Source organism: Aquila chrysaetos, chromosome 19 (assembly GCF_900496995.4).
Source record: "Aquila chrysaetos chrysaetos chromosome 19, bAquChr1.4, whole genome shotgun sequence".
Classification (NCBI taxonomy): Eukaryota; Metazoa; Chordata; class Aves; order Accipitriformes; family Accipitridae; genus Aquila; species Aquila chrysaetos.
Genome location: NC_044022.1, coordinates 15,753,856 through 15,775,767, shown reverse-complemented (window position 1 = coordinate 15,775,767; position 21,912 = coordinate 15,753,856). Strand labels below are relative to the sequence as shown.

Sequence of the window (21,912 nt, the reverse complement as noted above, 5' to 3'; positions counted from 1 at the left end):
CGGAAACAATTTTACTTAATTACACTGCACATGTACACATGTACCTACACACATGGCTTGTCTGACCTTAACCCTATCATGGTTGTATGATTTCAGCAGTCTCTATCTGATAAATAGGGACCTCCAAGGCATTAAAATGCTAGACTGTTTGTCAGAACGGATGCCAGGTATAATAGAGAGGCAGTACTAGTGCTACTACCAAGGGAAAGTCTAGTAAGCTCAGTCTTCACTAGATATAAGAGAATCCATATGGGGGAAAGATACTGGAAACCAGGATTTACTAATTCCCCTGCTTATGGAATTCCTGTCTTATACAGGGCCAATCTTACCCTAGATTATTGGGTTGGCTGAAATAATTTTTCTTCCCTACCCTGTAAAATGCAACGAGAATTACATTTGCCTTTCTTGACACTTTTAACAGGAAATAATTATTGCTGATGAATAATAAAGGTTTCCTTTTTGCTGCCTTTAAGTTCTTTCTGGACCAGGCAGCTGCTGTCTGGGCTACTCCAAAAGCCACTCAGTCTTACAGACTTAACGTGGCTCATCACATCCTTTGTCAACAGATAAAACACTGCTAACTCTGATCCCTTAAACCATTCCCCAGGAACCCTTCGCAATATAATCTTGCTGTAAGAGCTAACTGTGCCTGTGGAGTGAGTTAGATGTCAGTCTGCAGTGCGTGGTCGGAGTACGAGTTCAGAGTCCTTAGGAAAGGAGTAGAGAAAAGGACTGAGCATTGAGGTGGGGTTTTGTTTTGGTTTGGTTTTGTTGAGTGTGGTTTTTTGGTCAGGTATTTTCAGTTTTGGTTTGGGGGGGGTATTTTTAGGACTGCAGTTGCACTCTTCGATATCATTTTAAGAGGAAGGCAACATGTTAAAACTAGTGAACGCAAAATCTTTCACAGAAAATTAATCAGGAGGCTTACTCAAACTTTCAGGCTGGAGTGCATCAGCGAACCTGATGCATGTCAGAATGTCTGGATGAAAAAAAAGAAAAAAGCCCCATTCCCCTATCACAACAAGTTCTCTGCAACAGCACTGTATCCTCTGCTGCAGTCTGCCATAGAGATTCGACACACAATTGTGCTGTGTCAGCCTAAGAAGCACAACTTGAAACAGTCGATCCATGTGCTCTCAGGAGGCAGCAAATGCAAAGCTGTACAACCTAGCTCATCACTCATGCTCAGATACATTGAATTACCTTGTATTTGCTACATGCCACTAGGAGACATATAGTTACCTTGGCTCATGTGATGTGCAATAACTTGATTAATGAAACAACCTGACCACGGTTCTCAAAACATAAGCAATTTGCTGCTGTTGGTCAATGACCGCCAAGATATTTTGCTCTAAGGATACTGTATTTGGTTAGCAAACAATAAGGAATTTTCACATACCCATGTCTTTAATGGTTTCTCCTGGTAGCAAAGGTGGCTCTTCCATTTCAGCCAATTTATTAGTCTCCCTCAGGACCTAGGCAAAAGACAGAGGTAGAAAAAGAAATTCATTACGTTTTCATAAACTGAGAAGCTTACACTTACTTACCTGCAATGGATCAATAATATCAAGGACAACAAATATTCAAAGATCTTGAGGTACTGCCTAGTGTCTCAGCCTCTGAAAGGTCAACACAAAGCATGTGAAAGACCTCCATGCAGTCCTTGAGCATACCATTGGGTCACACACAAGTGTTTAAGCAAGGGTGTCTGCGATGGAGAAGCTATTCGAAGCAGGCTCTGTGCGTTGGCAGCACACTTCCCACGTGGCTGCCTTTCATGCTCCAACCTTCTCCTCCCCAACCGATCAACACGAGTCAAGCTCTCTGTCCACAGAGTTACACACAGAACCAAAGGGATTGGTTCCTTTCCCAGTCGAAGTGATCAACTGTTACCATGATGCTATAAACTATGAAGTACAGCAATTTCTAGTTTACACTGAGGAAAGTTAAAAGGGACACCTTGTCACACCACTGTCTTCAATGAGGGTCCAACAACTGCAAAGATCCTGATTCAGCTCAGTATTAGTGACTTGTTACAAAGGTTGTATTTTGATAGGCCTGTATAGGAGGTACAGTTTTGATTTTTTTTTGGCTGCCAGAGGACCCCTCCTCCACTTTCTCTTGGGATAAACTTATACCACAGGGCATTACTTTTCACAGATATGACTGCATTTACACAGCTGCTATCACGAGCAGACGGACATTTTAGGAAAGCATGGCTGTAACTATGAAAGCATAACCTGAGGTCTAAACCTATGGTAAGAACTAAGGGAAAAGGGCATATGTAAGTGACCAAGATTAAGGCTAAGTCTATATGGCGAAACACAGATGGATTTAATCATATTGCCCATGCCTCAAACCGGCCAAATGACCACAACCACTGCAGCACACCAGTTGCTTGACCTAATAACATAGACAGAGAGCAGGTAAGTTAGTCCAGACCCTGCCTCATGCTGTAGCAACCACAGGACTTTGGGTTGAAAGTTGGCATGCATCCCACCTGGTAGAGACAGGCAGAGAGCTCATGTCTGCTCACAACTGAATGTGCAGAGTCACCCAAAATGCTTTCTTTATCTTAATGCAAGGAAAAAGAATTGGTTTAATTTGATATCAGGAAATCCCTGCAAAGAAAATTCAAAGACATGGCTTAAAGTGGCACTCTAGAACCTGACACGTCTGTGGTCAACTTTCATGTAAGATCAAGCCAGAGGGAGAGCCTCAGGGAAGAAAAATTCTCTAAACTATGCAAAAAAATGAAAACAAAACCCAAAGAAACCCCATGCCACAACAAAAGCACGTTCCAGCATTTTCACACAACAGATTGATGTATAGATGAAAAGATTAACAAGATCAAAGCCTTCTTGAGAACAAGATGTACATTTTAAAAAATGCATTCAAAAGACTCTTAAAAAAAAAAATAATAATAAAAGCAAGCACAGTCCTGGCCTCCTAACAGGAAACTCACAACTGCACCCGCTTAGGCCAGCTCTTACCAGGGAGGCTGCCAGAGCAGCCAGACTGGGGTCTACAGGATGGGTAAAGGGAGGTCACCATTGACAGAGCTCGCACTGGGAGTACTGAACTTGCAGGAAAGCTTCTCCTCTGCCATGTCAGCAATACCAGTAAAATCAAGGTTTTGCTGGTATAACTAGCAGAAGTCTTTGCTGGCGACTTCTTGTCAGCACAGCTGTGTTGGCCAAAGATCACACATCCCATCAAAGCCCTGACTGACGGCCTCCCAAAAGCCTGTGATATAGACCCACTCTCAACTCCTGTGTGTCGATTTTTGCACTTAACAGCCTTGAAATCAGCAGGGCAACATCTGGATTATGCCAAATGAGACGGAGGCTTCTGGCTAATTAGTCCCTAAGTGGTGGTCATCTTTGTGGCCTTTTATCTTGGGAGGACATTAGTAAAAATACACTCTGTGTTCAGGACACGATCGCAACTTGTTTGAGAAGGTCCATACCCCAAACGGGCAGCAGCTGCTACTAGGATCACTTCAGTCAACAGCTGGACTTGCTGCTCTCCTGCAGATGTCAGCGGGAGCATGTCCAGCGGTAAACATTTGGAGGACTGGGCTATATCTTAAGCCAAAACAAATATGAGGTAAGATACATAGAAAGCATTTGGTATGACAAACAGCTGCCATGATCACTAGGTGGGCAGTGTTCAGGTGGGTTTTAAACACCGTACTGCAGGTGGGGGAGAGAAGGAGGGAAGAGGCAAGCTTCCGAAAGACAAAGACCTCCATGTCAACACCATTCTGTAAAGAAAAGGTTGAAAGCTTTTTCAGTTTAAAAATTGGCTCTTCTAAGTCTAATAAAATCCATCTGCTCACTCACACTCTCTGAAATGTGGAGTCCCCAGGTTCAGAGGGAAGGGTTAGCAATACAAACCTGCGCTCACTTCAACACAGGGCAGTGGACGGATGGCCTCCTGGAAGCACAGCACTTCACAGTTGACAGCTTCTGCCCCCTTGCCTTCCCCCCTGCTTTTTTTTTTTTAATTATTATTTCTTTTTCTTTTTTTGTACACATTTGAGGACTAAACTCATTTTCACCACCCCTTAACTGACCATAGCCAAATGACCGACCTCAGGTAACACAGCACCAGCTGCCTACATGATAATTTCAAAGTCGACGCAAGCACATTGCCCATGGATAACAGTTATCTTTCCCAAGAGGCTGAGACAGACATGGTCAGAAAGCCCAGGACAAACACTTCTCTGGTGTGCTGGTCTTTGCAGCATCTGCCCAGCTCCAGACCTCCTGGCTGGAATGAGAACACTTGAAACCCGGCCTAGCAGAAACCGAGAAATGAACAGTAGGCGTTTTCCTGAAATCCACCTCCATCAATGGCTCCTTGAAATTGATTTGGGGAAATGCAATCTGTGTGCAGCTGACAATGCAGGCAGCAGGCACAGGAGAAGACATCTGGGGCAGCGCTAAAGGACAGGGGGTGGCAGGAGGGAGGAAAAGTGGGTGGATAAGAAAAGAGGAGTTCTGGGAAGAATGGGATGGGACAATGCACATGGAGTTCTGGGAGGACGCTAACACCATAGATGGACCCTCTGCCCCTTATATGACTAAGAAGATGACATGAAAAGCCCTTCCATCTTACTGCCATCCTCCCCTTCCCTCCCCAAATCCAAAAAATGTTCATTAAACTGTGAGAAAAATCTTTTTTTGTCTATTAGCCTATTTTCAAGACTCTAAAAATAACACTGCTCGGCCCAGATTTAGAACTCTGCAAATCTTGCAAAATCAAAGAGCGAGCTCCAGTGAGGCAAGGAAGCAGGTAGGGGAGCCAGGGACATGACTGCAGCAGCCCAGGTGCAGGCAAGTGACAGCTGGCTACGGATGCATTAACACTATTGAGGCAGGTACCATATACATCTGTAAATGAAATGTTCCGCCTCTGCGTGCCTCAGGTTTTTAAATTGTTTGCTGGGAACAGAAACAAAGAGTGCTTAAAGATCTGCAATGAAGGTCACAGCCAGAGCTGGGCAGAATCAGCATTACTTAGGAATAGGACCACCTTGAAGTAGAGCCACACACTGGCCGTATCTGTCACAACCATCACTAAGACCTGGACTTGTGCAAAGCATTTGACACTGTCCCGCACAACATCCTTGTCTCTAAATTGGAGAGACATGGATTTGATGGATGGACCACTCGGTGGATAAGGAATTGGCTGGATGGTCACACTCAAAGAGTTGTGGTCAACAGCTCAATGTCTGAGTGGAGACCTGTGATGAGTGGCGTTCCTCAGGGGCCAGTAGTGGGACCGACACTGCTTAACATCTTTGTCAGAGACATGGACAGTGGGATTGAGTGCATCCTCAGCAAGTTTGCCAATGACACCAAGCTGTGTGGTGTGGTCAACACGCTGGAGGGATGCCATCCAGAGGAACCTTGACAGGCTTGAGAGGTGGGCCTGTGCAAACCTCATGAAGTTCAACAAGGCCAAGTGCAAGGTCCTGCACATGGGTTGGGGCAATCCCAAGCACAAATACAGGCTGGGTGACGAGTGGATTGAGAGCAGTCCTGCAGAAAAAGACTGGGGGTTGTTGGCTGATGAGAAACTCAATATGACCCAGCAATGTATGCTTGCAGCCCAGAAAGCCAACCGTATCCTGGGCTGCATCAAAAGAAGCGTGGCCAGCAGGTGGAGGGAGGTGATTCTCCCCCTCTACTCTGCTCTCGTGAGACCCCATGCAGAGTACTGTGTTCAGCTCTGGGGCCCCCAACATAAGAAGGACATGGACCTGTTGGAGCAAGTCCAGAGGAGGCCACGAAGATGATGGGGGGCTGGAGCACCTCTCCTGTGAACACAGGCTGAGGGAGTTGGGGTTGTTCAGCCTGGAGAAGAGAAGGCTCTAGGGAGACCTTATAGCAGCCTTCCAGCACCTAAAGGGTGCCTAAAAGAAGGCCAGAGAGGGACCTTTTACAAGGCCATGTAGTGATAGGACAAGGGGTAATGGCTTTAAACTGAAAGAAGGTAGATTTAGATTAGATGCAAGGAAGAAGTTCTTCCCTGTGAGAGTGGTGAGGCGCTGGAACAGGTTGCCCGGAGAGGCTGTGGATGCCCCGCTCCTGGAAGCGTTCAAGGCCAGGTTGGATGGGGCTTTGAGGAACCTGGTGCAGCGGAAGGTGTCCCTGCCCATGGCAGGGGGGTTGGAACTGGATGATCTTTAAAGGTCCCTTCCAACCCAAACCATTCTATGATTCTATGAAGGTGGTTTCTGCAAGAAACAGGTACAACCACCGAAAATCAGTAGACTACTTTGCCTTGCCTCTAAGCCAGACAAGATCTTCGTTATCTTTTCCCCACATAAATGTTATGCTTGGTAACTGAATCTCCGTGGGAATGAAGAGTTTACTTAAACTCCAGAATAACCTTTATTTCTGTCTTCTTTTACCAAGTAACATCATCTACCCATTGCACCCATCAGCAGCTCTCCCTCTAGATAAAACAGCTCTCTGGGATGCTGAGCATGGGAGTGTACCTTAGCACCTAAACACAAGTCCTGCCTCAGCTCAGAGAGGGTGTGAGGACTTCATGCCACCACCTACCTTTGTTCTCTGCTCAAGCAGCAACTTGGCAGAACAAACCCACACTTGCTACATTTAACAACTGCTTCTCTTACTCCAGGATCCCACCTTGTGTTAGCTGCAGCCCACTTACGCGTAGCTGAAGGTGCAGAGCTCTCTCACGCCCTCCCACCTATAGCACCTGAGGCAGGAGAACCCCAGTGCTGTACTGTTGACACAACCTCCAGATCTCAGCAACAAAGCGATCACCTCCTTTCCTTGCAAGTCTGGGGTCAGGGAAAGACGTTTAGAACCTGCTAAAAGGTAAGACTGCTCCCCGCCTCATCCCTTACCTCCTCATACTGCGATTCAGGATGCCGCAGTTCTGCCAAGCCTCTCCAACATTGTGTTCACACTGCCTCCCAACACAGCAGCCAGCATGCTGCTCCAAAAATCCCTCTCCCGATTGATGTCCCTGCACGACTCATGCACGCAGCTCATCCCTGGCAGCCAGCTCAGGGCAGTACAGAGGTACGTTGCACCCTAACTCTAAGTGCGGGGTCTCAGAGGTCTGCGCATCGCTGAACACTGCTCCAGAAGGACCTGAGAGGGTGCATGAAACTCTATATCCAGCGTTTGCTTTTGCCTGTGAACAAAACAACTTATATGTTTTCCTCCTGTACTGCCTGAGAAGCGTTTGCCTACCAGCGGATCTGCACAGCCAGGATGACAACACATGTCCTGCGCTGGCTGAGGCCGAGCCAGGATTGCCTCCTCCTACCCAATCTGCCAGCACTGCAATTGCTCCCGTATCTAGCTCAGTCAAGATGCCCGGGTTAGCTTAATGGCTTTTTTAATGGTTGTTTTTCCTGGATCATTTTGCCGGGACTGGCTTGGGGCATGACTACACGAGCAATTCAAGCGGTGTAAACCCAGGGCAAGGGAGGGAGAGCAGCTGGACTGACTGGGGACAGTAACTTTGTCCCTGGACACTGACATCTGCAGCACAAGCCTCCAGGTAACAAAGACGCATGAAGAGAGCACCTGAGGTTCCTCCCAGCCATTTTCCAGTTACTCTCTTCTACTTTTTCTCCTGGATATTTGAGTCCCGAAACCCACAAAGGTCAGGTTTTTTTGGCTTCATGCAACTTAAGGGGAGACTACAGGTTTGCGTTACCGAATTGCTGTGTAGCAATTTTCCCAAGCCTGCATAGATTCTTCTATCCTGAGTCACAATCAGAATGAACAAAAAGAATCTTTTTTGGTTTAGACAAAATTAAAATGTACCCTTTTTGTGATTCCCCCCCCAGAGTTAATCTCTCCTTAGTAACCTCCTACATACTCCAAATAATTTTGTACATTTTGAACAGATTTGTTATGCATAAAGCCACAGCGCTGGTGCGACATGTCCGACCCGACACCATGATCACCTTGCTCCTGCATTATTCCTTTCCTCAAAACCACATCTGCCCCATCTATTCAAAAGACGAGCTCTCCAGGCTTGGAGCTGCTTTTGTTCCAGTTACACACAGTCCTATTCTGTGTTTCCTACAGCAGGAAGCTGGTCTCTTAACTGGTCCCTTGACATAAACATATATAACCTCTCTGTACAGACAAACATTATACTCACACACAAAATCGCTTTGCATCTGCAGCCCCTAAACTCACAGGTTTGGCACATCTACCTCATGAGCATGCACTGGTCATCAGTAACAGGTGGGATATACATGGTGGGGACAAGAATGTGTGTGTTGTACATGTATGTGTGCAAGAATATACACCTAGAATTAGTAGACTTTAAAAACATATAGCTTTTCAAATTATGAGTGAAATATGGATTTGAAACTCAACAGCCAAGTGAAAGGTTTTATCTCCTACAGGAAAATATTTGTCTGATACTTCACATTGTAATGGACTACCTGGGAATATTCTGCTTGTAGTTAACATATCTAAACTTTCCTCCCCTCCCCTTCTTTTTTTAAATGTCTTTCTCTCAAGGACTGGCACATGATTAAATGGCCTCCTGAATCAGCACTCTTGCCACTCTGCAGGCAGGGTAGTCAGTAAACTGCAGGAATATCCATTTCATCTAAAACTGGAGATCTACATCTGAGCTAGTCTCCCTAGGCGCTCTGTTCACTCAGCGGAAAGCAGGAGACCTAGGAGATTCGCCTTTAGGATGAGTGCCTTTCTTCCCACCGAAGGCTGAGAACTAGGGTAAGTAACTCCAGTGCAGATCTGGTAGGGCGAACCCCATCTCTGGGGCTTCACTGCAGCCAGTGCAGCAGTGCCCAATCGCCTGGACATCCCGATACAACTGAGTAGTCACAACCTGTACTTTGCAGAGAGGTCCAAATTTACTCTGTGCAGAGAGGCAGCAGGAGAGGAGCCAGGGCAGATCCCAAAATTGCACAAACTTCATTAAAACTCCAAAGCTTGTAGGATAGGTCTTACTAGCTGAGTTACCAGGGACAGGTTTTGGGTCACAGCTGGCTCCTTTCTGCTGTCTCAGAGAACCACATGAGGAAGTCAGCCCTTCTGCAAAGGCTTAGCCATAGGATTATTTTTACATACTTGTTTTGGTTTTTTTTTTTAATTTGTTTTCTTTGTAAATCAAAAGCGAAACACATACATTTACGTAACCAATGTTTTTCTCCTTTCAAATGCCTTTTGGTGGTCTCAGACCATGTTCGCCTATTCCTTTCCCTGAATTGCCCTCCCACTCCATCCCTTTCCTCGTTCATGGCTGTCGCCATGAAAGTCAATCGACAAAGGACAGTGCCACTATGGCAGGTGCATCAAGATTTATCATTACCCCACTGATGGTATAAAAGCCTCTGAAACAAAACAGATACAGATGCTCTTTCCATTCACCTCAGAAAAAAAACGCAGAGGTCTAATTCTGTCCAGCTGACATTGACAGAAGCTGCAGAACTGACACAAGTATGTGCAGAATCAAGATCCGTATGCTTATTTAGGATAATTTTTCATAGGTGCATTGGTTTCTTCTCTAAATGAAACATTTCTTACAACGGAAAAAAGGGCACATTTTTTCTAGCCTTTTGCTGCTAAGATGCTTCTGTCTTCTCAATGCTCAATCAGAAGGACCACAAAACAGTAGTCATGCTTACTTGCCAGATCCTCCTGTAGACTGCAAATACCGTACTACTTTGGAGCGATTTTCAGCTGCCATTTATGGCTATTTCAAGTGCACTTTCAGAAGATTCATGCGCTATGTATCCTACTGGAAATGCAATAAAACATAAATTGAGCAAGTAAATGGACTTTGTTGATTATTTTTGAATCATTAAGAATAGCACAGCAGAATGACTACGGGAAAGAACAGCAGTATCTCTGCATGACTGAGGCACGGGGACTTTTCTGAGGATTATGACCAGATGGGTTGAAAAACTATGTTAGAGACATTCAGACCAGCATGATATTAATTACAGGGAAATGCTTTGTGTCTTATTCTTTTGGGATATTAGAAGTTCAAAGAGGAAAAGACAAAACACCACGGACACATGGATCATTTCAGAATAGTACACAGAGAATCAAATATACCGTCCAAAGACCACATCAAGCCCATTCAGCCCCTAAGAGAGCACTCAGCCAAAGAAGGCTTCCTAGCTTGGTTAAAAAACAACAGAAGAGGCATTTCAGTTATCAATAAAATGTTCTGACAACAGACCACCTATTACACTACTCCAAAGACAATAATCACATACAATGTACACTGCAACTGCCTTTTAACTATGCTTTCCTGACACAATTAAAAAAGCAGATCACGAACTGTGATCTCTACCTACCATATATATTTTGAGAAAGATTAAAAAGGCTTGAGAAATCACTTGTTTACTTACCACTGTCTTGAAAATCTTTAAAAAGAAGCTGAAGATTAGTGCATTTTAAAAAAAAAATAGTACAGTCACCAGAGTAATATAAAGGGACTCCTGTGCAGAAGGAAGTAGCCACCATGCAGTGTTTCCCTGGGGTTTTCTGCTTTGTTTTTTCCACGATGTACTTCTCCACTCAGACCCAAGCATCCAGTGATGAACAACAGCCTCTCTGGGCTGGTGAATCTCCTGGGCCCTTGCTGCACAACTACAAGGCAAGGCTTAGAAGCTCAAAGGAACACATTGTTGAGGGCCACTCATTCAACCACGGCTGGCTTGTCTCTTCAAGTTTGTATGGCTTGGTGCCTCAAGACAATTCTCTCATTAGGCTCCGACAGAAAGTCGTCTTTGACTCAACACAGCAACGCTCCCTGGCACAGAAGGTTGCAGATCTTATCTATTCAGACAAGTCCAACATTTTTTAATACAGAACCTTCTTCAGTGCCAAGGGTTCCACATACATCTCAAACGACAATGGCTCTGTTCTACACTGGCTGCTCAAAACCTTTGGACAGCACATCAGCCTGACTCCATCCTTTCTTTATTTTTACTGAATTTTGCTTAGCAAACAATTTATATGGGAAAATAGATTAAAATTTTCAAGGAAAGCATTAAACTAGTTCAGTGAAGTTCATATCATCAGTCTTAACTAACAGAAAAACAATCTGACCAAAGAGAGAGTTATAAATTCTACCAACTAAAATAAGTCACAGAAAAATGTCTCTGTTACAAAGAATGTCACTTTGGAGTTTAGTGATATATAAGATAAGGATTCAAGATACAATTAATTATATATTTACAATAAGTAAACAATCATACAGAGGGAAACAAAGATGTTTCATTCAGTGCAAAAACATCTACAGAAAATCAAACCTTGGCAGGTACTGCATGCAGTCACAAATCCGCGTGCTCCTTTTAAATACCGTGCTTGTTCATTCCTGCCTGATTTGTGCTTCAATCTACAAAACTATAACTAGTGGGGGGGGAAGGGGGGGGGGAGCCACCTCTTACCCGGTTTTACTCAGCAAAAGGAGAATTCTTGCACTTTGTAGCTAGGAGAAATACAGCAGTCGATTAGGAAGAGCTGAAAATATTTTTGAAGAACACATGAAGGCCATTTGCTTATTCTCCTTAGTTTTCCATTCCTAATAGATGGTAATCATAAACGCTTCCAGAGATTTCTTTCACTGTGCATTACTTCATATTCAAACATTCAGGTACCTCTATATAAGAAAAATTAGCAATGCTTGCTGTCTTTGCTCTCTTCTAACTAGATGAGCACTTAGGGAGTATTATTTCCATGTAAAGGAGACAGAAAACTGACTGCATCTGGCTTTTCCCCCATCTAATTTGCATGAAATCAATATTTTGCAACCCAGAAGTTGGCTACTCTGTGTTTTTGTTTCCTGGAAAGGGGGAGGTGCAGAAAAGGACATACTGGGGAGAGGTGCAGGGAGGGGACCAAGATTTTCCATCTCTTAGGACAGTCTAAAAAGAAAAAAATTGTAATTCTCATGAAATATATAGCCTTTACAGTCATGGAAACTGGAGTCCTAGAAAAACATGGCAACAGCGGGGGCAAAATTCCAGTCACTCACAGGGCTGTCCTGGAATGACCATGCGTATGGACAAGAGCACCATTCATTCTCCAGAACCAGTCCTTTGTGCCTTTGTTCATCAACAGCTTAATGCTCCAAAGAAGAAAGGAAGACCGTTTCCCACAGACACACACATGCAACTCATACAGCCAAAATTGGAATTTTGAGATAATTAAAATATTTTTCCCCATAAGATCTTCCTACTTCTCCACTGTTGTTCTTTAAGTCCCTCTGCTTGATACCTTTGATAATGTAAAGCATCGCCTGTTCTTGGATTTGGCCCTGATTTCATCCCTATGTGCAAAGGGACCTGTGGAAATACTACATGCAGATCAGGTAAGGACTACTTATGCCTGCACAGCTTCTACTCCTGTACACCCACAAAAACATGAGGTGCACCTCCGTGTGAGAATATAACTGAGCCCAAAGTGATGACACAGAGAAACACATATGGTCAAGTCTTCACACAGTGACAGTAAAAAGATGAACTGTTTATTTAATTTCACTCTTGTATCACCAGTTCACATCCAGCCAAGTCTTTTGCGACCACAGGTCAATTATCTTCACCATCTGGTGGCTTGTGCAATACGGTCTGTAATTTATAGTGGTCACAGTCCAGTGCACTGGGAAGGAAAGCTCACACCACAAAAGACATCTTTGCATTTGCTATGAACTAGTCTTCTTATAGACAGTCCCATGCAAAGAGTAAAGGGCCAGTCCGAAACAGGAATACTTATGCCCATATATCATTAAGTGAGGGATGGAGCCGACTGGCAGGGCAGAGTCTTCAACTACCCTGGAGGTGCTTAGGTAGAGGTTTTTTTCATGATTTAGTGCTTCCAAGCTAGCATCATTCACTAACTGAAAAGTCTCTTAAAAGCAAAACTAAAAAACATTGCTTAAATGAGTGCTTGAAGTTTAAAAAGCTATGCCGCTCTCTAAACCCAGCTCTTGTTGAACATGTGTTACACATAACCGAAGCCTGACACACTTCCTGCGTTGGCAGGGAGATAGCAATGGAAAAGCTCACTGAGGCTAGTTTTAGTGATTTACAGCAAAGGATGGGGGAAAAAAAATCACATCTTTCTTCAATATGTTTTTCTACTAACAATATACATGTTCTACATAGAACTACTCTAAGCCACTTTGCACTAAAGCTAGAATGAAGTCACACAAAGGTGGCAAAGTCAGTGGCTGCCATTTCGGTTAAGCCAACATCACCTGAGGGACAGGATTTACTTCAATTATAGAAGTCTACATCTGGAGAAATTACCCTGAACTCTCTTCATAGTCAGAGGAGAAACACAGTAGGTTTTCAAATGAGGCAAAACTGCACCTTCACTGGAGCACAGCTAAAGCTGGGATCTGCTCTGAGAAATCAGTTGCTGTCCCTCAAATAATGTTCACAACATCCTGCAGCAAGGACTTCTCCAGCTCAGCTACATGACGTTCTCACCTAGCATGGGCATTTCCTTAAGCCACGATAAATCAGATCATAAACGACCTATTTCTTTCCATCAATTACAAAGGAATTGTGGTTGGCTAGCTTGAACACAGACTTGCTCAAACAGATTTCATCCAGGAGACCTAAGGAGACAGTGATGGCATCCATTTACTGTCTTGGAAGGAGAAGACCCCTTCAAATACCTTTTGTCATGCATCAGTTATGTGTGTTACAAAATAAACCACATGGGCTTTTCTACAGTCTCCAACCATACACATAATGGATAACAAATTAAGGTTACGCAAGCAACTCTGTTTCTTCCTTTTTCTAACCTTCAAGTCCTGGCCACACTATGATAATGTTCTTACAACTCATATATAAACCCATTGCAAATCCACTGATTCCTCATATATTCAAGGAGAAAACTATTATGGAGGGAGCAACGATCATGGAGGATGGGACAATGGGACATATGCTTGTACAATATTTTGCTGGACCTCAGAGGAGTATCAGGAATTGTGGATCTTACTGTTGCCCTCAAAGAGAAGAATGGTTTAGTGGTCACAAACAGCAACGCCAAGAACAAAGATTTGAACCACTTTTTCTGAAGGCTGCACAACTAAGCAGGTGACATATGGGTCTGCTGTACTGGTTTCCTCTGTCCACAGAACGGACTAGAAGCAAGAAACAATCTAAGAACGCCAACACAAAAGTTTCCATCCTTTGGTTCAGGCTTTCACTGTATACAATCCAAAGCCAAACACAATGGACCTTAACAAATTTTCAGGCAACGGTACTGTTCTTAAGGGAAGTGGCAACAGGCTTGCTTCCCGACTGCAGATGGAAAGGATCCAACCCTTTTATGAGAGCTACTCCAAAGCTTTGAACGTGGTAAATTTCAGGCATTATCCTATAAATCAACAGCTAACTCAAAATGAAAGTCCCTACTGATAAAAGCTAGAGCATTAGCAAGAAGACTTAAGAGAAGTACTATAATGCACAGACATATCTGCCCATAGGCACAAGAGAAAATACCACCTATAGGACTTAGGAGCAAGAATCTCACTGTACTTTAATAACCACCAAGTTCCCAGATCTGTAAGAGCTATTTATGCACCTCAATCCCTTTGGCAATGTTGGTTCTAAGGTGTTTTTAAAATATCATCCCAAATTACAACGTATCTATGTATTTCCAGCTCATTTTCACTTCCAACTACTTCAATTCTGTTCTTGCCTGATCTATAACTTATGTTAAAACATATGGCAGTGTATTTGCTAAAATTCCCTCAAAAAGTGCATTCCCTAAATCAATTCTAAACAGCTTCAGATTTGAGATCAGGAAGGGGGTGGAGAGGAGAACCTAATAGTGCTTTGTTGTTTTTCTGTTGGGTTTGGGTTTTTTTTCTTCTTGTTTTTCCCCTATGAAGCTAACTGAAGCAGCCATAAGTTATTTAGAGTTAGTTTATGAAGTGAAAATTCTATAAATTTTAGTGGAAAGGCAATTTAATCTTAGTTCCAGATATTGAAATGCTCAATATACATTAAAAAAACACCCTTCATAAAGGTTATTATTAAATACTTTGGAGAAAGATTTAGGAAAAATACTGCACATGCATTCAGTAGGAATCCCCAGTGGTTGTCTCATTTACCTCATTACACACATGCACGCACACACACAGAGTGTTAATTGCACTCCAAAAGAAAACTGCAGGCACAGACTGCAAGAAATTATGTGGGTCCTTCCCCTGGTTCCCTCCTCCCAATGGACGCCTACTATTCTTCTAAAAATTCCCCACAGAAAAAGAGAGTGCTAATTGTAGCTATCACAAAGTGTTTTTCCATCGTCACAGAAATTTAATTCCTAAATTTGAGTCAATGCACACGCAGAGGCAGAGACCAAGTAGAGGTAGGAGTGACGATGGATCCATGTAGCAATTCATTGTAGCAGGAAAAATTTAAATACACATCAAGAGCATAATCCCATAATTGGCAGATCCACTTCAAAATCTTGAAAAGCTTATTTTCAGCCTCTTAAAGCTAACTGATGCAACACCTTCCTGTGAGAACACCATGTAGCCCAGACACTTGTCTCCCGTACCACAGAGTTACCACAAAACGCATTAGTTCCCACTTCAGGGCTTATTCTCTTACATTTTTCCAGGAACAATGTAGGACTTCTTTTTGTCCTCAGAAGTAATAAGGTGCTTAGCTCAAATCTCAGTACCTGTTAAGACTTGGGAGTTTGTGCTTTCCTGTGCCAACCAAAGCTGCACAAGATGCCCAGGCAAATGGGTAGAACAGAGAACATGCTCATGCCACGGTATCAGTTAATGGTATAACCTCATCTGCAATATCAAAGGCAAGGCCACATCTCAGAAAGATCAAAGAAAATAGTAAGAACAATCAGGACCTTGAAAAATCTCTCACGGAACTGACTTTAAAAAAAAAACTTGCAGAACTGTCACATGGCAGAGACATCAATTCAGAGAAAACTGGACAAAGAATGATAAGCCCAGAGAGAGGACGTCTGTTCTCCTCAACTCAAGACCTGAAAGAAATCAGTGTTAGCTGATCACCACTCATAATAAATCTTCTATTTAGGAGCTAGCACTAGGCTCCAAAAGCAAGTCTGGGGAGCAAACAGTAATGCGCTAGCACCGACAGCGGTTGATTTGAGAACAGGTTGTGGGACTGCAGTTGCACTGGCAATACCAACACAAGAGGCTGTCCACAGGTAGAGGACAGATCTTCATCCCACCTCCCAGGCTTGTTCTCCAGCATCAAACACTCTCAGGAATGAAGAAAGAAATGGTTAACGCATTAATTCCTTTAGGAGAGATAAAGTCAACCTGTACTAGTAGAAACTACCCCTTTCTCCCTGTACCCTAATACAAGTAGAACCATGGGAATGCATTTTCTGTAGGTCTGCTTATCATTGACAAGCAGTCACTCAAGTGTAAAGCCAAGAACCGGCTTTATGCCTACGCACAACTGCATCGCAGCCACTCACACCACCTCTGCAAGAACAAGCTTTAGGTGAAGTACCGCAGGCTTATGCTGAATTCAGGCCCCACAGAACTGATGCAGGTTAAGAGCAAGAAGTGTTTTGCCAGTAGAGGCACGTGCTCACACTTGGCCTGCAGTGCCTTTATTCTAAATGAGTAATTCTCTGCTTTACCATCTCTCCTTAAACACTGTTCTAAAATGAAAGGGGAGCAGCATTTGTTCCAACCATGGCAGAACCTTAGTTTGCTTAGAAATAAAAAAAAAAGAGGAGGAGGGCAGGCTGTGAAGAAATCACTCTCCAAATTACAGGAACTGTGGTACAGCAAGGAAGTATGGGCTTCTAATGGCCTCCAGTAAACAATACATATGCTTCTTCTGCCTGAAAAATCTATCGTGCAGCTAAGTGAACGTTCCTCTGCAGACATTGTTTTTGATTGCTAGTGGGTACAGAGGCCCTGTTGGATTGGGAACCAGACAAGCCCAGGAGCGCTGGAATCCCTGCCCAGACAGCTTACAGTTCACACAGATAGGGTGACGAAGGGGAACTGGGAAGGAAAGACAACCTTGATTCCAGAAAAGAAACGTTGTTTCGTTCTCTACTTCTAAAGGTAATCCCCAAGTGTCACTAAAACTGTGAAAAGGCAGTCGAGTTATGCATCAAAACTGGAAAAAGAAACCCACTTACACAAACTTCAGTAAAAAAATTAAATAAGAAAATAACATAAGTTTGTGTAATTTTTTTTTAAATAATATTATACAAACACTTACAGCTGTAGCAGTATTTGAATCACTTAGCCTCAGCCCAAAAACTATGTTTTCTGTATGTTGGAGTAACTGAACGCCCCAAATTCACAGGGGAAAAACTTCAGACATATTACAAACTTCTTTTACCCAGGCATGTTCTGAAGATTACTTTTTGTATCCATAGGCAAACGGTGTAAACTATCATTAGATTACACATAAGCTGCTGATTAATTTTCAAATCTTAGTTTAATATTGGATAATAAGCTGCCTTTAGAAAGAAACATTCATGTTCTTGCCACTTATGAACAGGTAGACTTTCTGTTACTAATATGGACTACTGAGACAACAGGGGACAAAAAAATTATCATGGTTGTCAAAGGAATTAGTTTTGCATTTAGAGGTTTTTATTTGATTTTACTGTGTTTAGATTTTACAAAGATGCTCAAGAACAGCTGAGAAATGCTAAAAGTCATTACTAGAATGTACCAATACCAATAGTTTTTTACTCAGGGACTTTTTTTTAAAGCAAAGGTATATCAGCAAACACCTTGGTTTCATAAGAGACATACAGCTTTCAAAAATCCTGTGACCCTGAGCTAGAACTTTGAATTTATAATTAACTAATCTAATAACACACTTAAAAGAGCCTTGTTTGGACCTTTTTATGTCAGAGCAATTTATTGTGACAGAAGATTATTTTTATCAGCCTGGAGACAGCAATCTTTCTCTGAAAGAAGATACTTCCAAGGACTCGGTGTTTACAAACAAGCTGGAGTTTTCAAGAGAGAACATCTCTTATATATACAGACAACAGAAAAAAAAGGATATACAACTGGCAGGTTGAGGATTTCACTTACTTAAAGCACTTAAAAGAAAATGGAGTTCCTTTGAAAATTCATCTCCAAGTGTGGGTTGCAGAGTCAGCTTTTTGAAGATTAAACAACTTTATAAAGAAGGAAATAATATGGTAGAGATTAAACTTCAATTTCACCTGTCTGACTTTGGGTCCTTTCATGCACTGGCTACATAAAATTTGGCATTAACCTGAAAGCTGACATCATTTTACCATATCCAAACTCACAGGAGCAAGAAATGTCCTCTGAAGGAGGCCACTATACATACATATGTGTATATATATTTCTTAGACAGAACATACATACCCTTAAATCTGGAGAGAAGTTGTCTGCTGAGGTGGAGATTGAGTCGGACGATATAGCAGAAGCAGATTTAGTGTGAGCAGAATGGTCCGAGTGAGAAGTGGAAGCGCTATAAAGAGAAACACCACAGTGTATCAAAACCATGCTCAAGAATGCTCAAAAGCCGGCAAGTACGGCCACTCGCTTACAGTCATATCTGGCATTTTTCACTATTTCCACCCTTTCCATTCTCAGTTATTCAGCCCTCAGCAGTGGTTTAAGAGAACCTGTTTTACTCGCCGTTGCCACGGATTACCAAAGCACACACAATTCATTACCAAATTCCAGCTCAGACTGAGCCAATGTTATCACGATCACACACTTGATCAAATCCTAAATCACAGAAACTAAGGGCCTCCATTTCAGGCTTTCAGATGGGAGATATTAGTGCGCTGCAAGGGGATGAAAACAGACAGTCTCCTGAACGCACGCCAGCATAACTCCAACCGCAGCTTTACAACGATGGAAGAAACTCAGAATAAAAACTCTTTCCATCACACATAACTTTCCTCCTTCAGGTATAAGTACAACCCTCAGGAGAATTAAAAAGACTCTCAGCATACCTCTCTGGTGATACAAAGTGCGATTGCTAAATAGCAAAGCAAAACAGTTATTTTCTTTTTCTATACAGTTTTTCTAGTACAGCTGTAAGCAATTAAAATAAGCTTATTTTATGGCATCTTTATGCTGCGACCTCTCCTACGACCATAATTGCTTAAAATTAGCATTCGATAATAATGCTCTTAAAACCCCAGATGACTGTAAAGAAAGATCCTCTGTGGTACAACGATACTCCCTGAAGCCTCGGTACAGCAGCGAACACTACCTGTGCCAATTAATTCCCACATTCTTACTGACCCCAGAAAGGTTTTACCTGGCTGCAAAGACACTCTTAAGGATCAGCTATCAGGCTTGCAAGCCTAGCCTTGGCCGAAGCAGAATACCAGCAGGAATATTACCATTACTATTTGTATTAATTAGACATGTGACAACCTAGGAACAGCTGTATCTGAGCTTCCAAAGGGCCTGGAGATCTGTTAATTGTCTAAAAATTGTTTTGCTGCTGGTAAACAGCCACCGAAAGGCCAAAATGTTCTCTTTTTATTTCTATTCTTTGGAGTTTGGCAAAGTATTGCACAGGCAGTGTTAAAAACATGAAGGACTACAGCAAAATTGGGCTCTTGCTGGGAGTTAGCCCCGTCTCTCCAAGGATTAAAGATTATTGGCAACTCTTTCGTCCTACAAAGTAGAAAGTTAGAAATGGAACCTTTGGGAAAAAATTATTTAAAATAAATTATACTGGTGTGCTAATCAAATAGCACAATTCCACTGAATGCATTTGCTGCAGGCAGTTCAACAGCTGATCACTCAGCTTTCCAACTTGCTCAACTCTTGCTGTGTTGCCAGGTAAACTCACATAAGTTCGGATGGACAGTGGCACTTGTGCACACAACGCTGCTCACATTGCAGCAGCCCCAAAGTCTCTTACCCCAGCAAATAATCTTACACTGAAATAACAAGAACTGAATCTGCAAAGCCTCCCATTCTTACAGATCAAACGGCCTCACACATACACTGAATTTGTGTACAGTTTCACATTACAACAAAATTGATATAAAAGTGTCCGCTGCTGCTAAACAGGCTGCTCACTTTCCACTCTCCTCCTCCTCTCAACCTGGGCTGCACACCACTGCCATCTCCATTGTGCTGGATGAGCATCACAGGATGCATGGTTCAATTTGCTGATCTGCCGGGACAGTAAACTATTAATAAATATGAAGAGAGTCTTCTGTTGGATAACAGGGCTGATTGGATTCATTATATGGCTGTATAAATCATCAGATGCAGCACACAGAGAGGGAGGGAATCTGTATCTGGAGATGATGAGGAAGGCTGAGAGCACTTCTGCGACAGCAGCCTGCAGGCATGCTAAATCAGGCTTAGCATTAAACCACATTTTTACATTACTTTACTTAAACAAGCTCAGACCCCTGGATGTGCTCCCTTGAAACTCCTTTCAGCCCAGTTTCTGCATGGTCAGCCTTCATCTTCCAAGTGTTCATGCTCATGTTTGCAACTGTTTAATTAATTTGATTTTTAAAAGCAGGGGGAAGGAGGAAAAAAAGAAGTCACACTGAATTTAATTGTTCCACAAGGCAGCACCAGTTTACTTCACAGCAAGCCATAAGGAAATGGTACTTTTTATCAGCGAAGAGCAAGCAAATACTGAGATGCCATTATCACTGGGCGACAACCCTGACTTCTGTCCCTGGGTCCCCACCACGCTTTCTCCCACGCCAGCTCCAGCCGGGGGAGCCAGAGGCTCAGAGTAAGCCTCCAGAAGCCATGTCTTCTAGCTCCCTCCCCTTTCAGGGCCCAGAATTTTGTGTATTTAAGCGCATTTTAAAGGTCAGCAACTCTGTTGCGTTTAGAAGTCATTTAGCACAGGTGTAAATAACTAAGCAAGGGGCACACCAGCAGCTAACCTGGCACATGGGCACCACACAGGACAGCCTACCCACTGAACAACCACCGCTAAATCACTGAGCACAGTAACCTATTCGTAGAAGCATTTGCATCAAGAATTTCACATCCTTTAGTCACAGAAAAGGGAGCTGGAAACGCTGGAAAGGTTTAATGGAGGGTGCTAGTCTCTCTGCCTCCAAGCTAGGACAAGCTACACCCAAACAACTCCTGAGAGCTGCCTGTCTAACCTGCTCTTAACAGCTCCCAGGGAGCGACAGTGCTAACAAAAGGATCAAAATTTCACCCGTTTTTCTGCTTACACAACTTATCTGCCTTGGTACATTCCCAGTGTCTACCTAATACACAAGGAGTGATTATCTAATCATTGTAGACCAAAGATTTTTATGAAATTGTTAATTAATTTCACTTGAGCAGGCTAAGGGGCAAACTGCAGGAAAAAAAAGAGAACCATAATCCACAGCATGTCTGAGCTGTGAAAGTGTTTCGTGTTTGTTGATCACACTTGGCTTCAAGTGGGTTTTAATGAAGGAAAGCATTTGCATTTTAGAAGTGGATTTTCAAAAGCTCCCTCCTCCACCAGCGTCCTTCTGCTCCCACAGAAACCACTGGTGAAGCCTCCCTCCAGCGACAGCAGTGCAAGCTTTTGGGAAGCCCTGCCTGCACACACAGCAAACAATACCACTTGGATTATGCTGCTCTGCACAGTATGCATAGGTTGCATATGTTTGGCTCACTGCCTCTGTTCTCCTCATCCATCATTTATAGGGAGCTGAGATGGAACGAAGGAGCAGACAACCGAAACGCTGTTGGCTTGCAGCTCCCTCCTCTTATCGCTGTCAGGCAGTTGCACAGCTCCAGCTCCGCTGCTTAGCGAACTAATTAACCTGATGTCCCTGCATGCACATGAGAAGTTTATTAGCTTCAGTGGTTTAGTCAATCTCTGATGCCAATGCAAAAGGAAAGATCCTCAAACCACGCAGTTTCATACGCCTTTGGGTGGGTGAG

The 21,912-nt window shown here is 43.1% G+C and overlaps 1 protein-coding gene across 3 annotated transcripts in view; it reads right to left on the bottom strand.

The window, feature by feature from the left end:
* MTMR2 (myotubularin related protein 2) overlaps positions 1–21,912 on the bottom strand; it is a 67,262-nt gene that overhangs the window by 27,285 nt on the left and 18,065 nt on the right. The window contains exons 2-3 of one of the 3 annotated variants that reach the window (XM_030042235.1): positions 18,385–18,490; positions 1,400–1,475 (exon numbers count right to left, since the gene is read on the bottom strand). In XM_030042235.1, coding sequence (XP_029898095.1) covers positions 1,400–1,475; positions 18,385–18,490 — 182 coding nt within the window. Of the gene's footprint in view, positions 1–1,399; positions 1,476–10,399; positions 10,678–18,384; positions 18,491–21,912 lie in introns of those variants that run through there. The other 2 variants (XM_030042236.1, XM_030042238.1) reach the window with 2 other exon arrangements.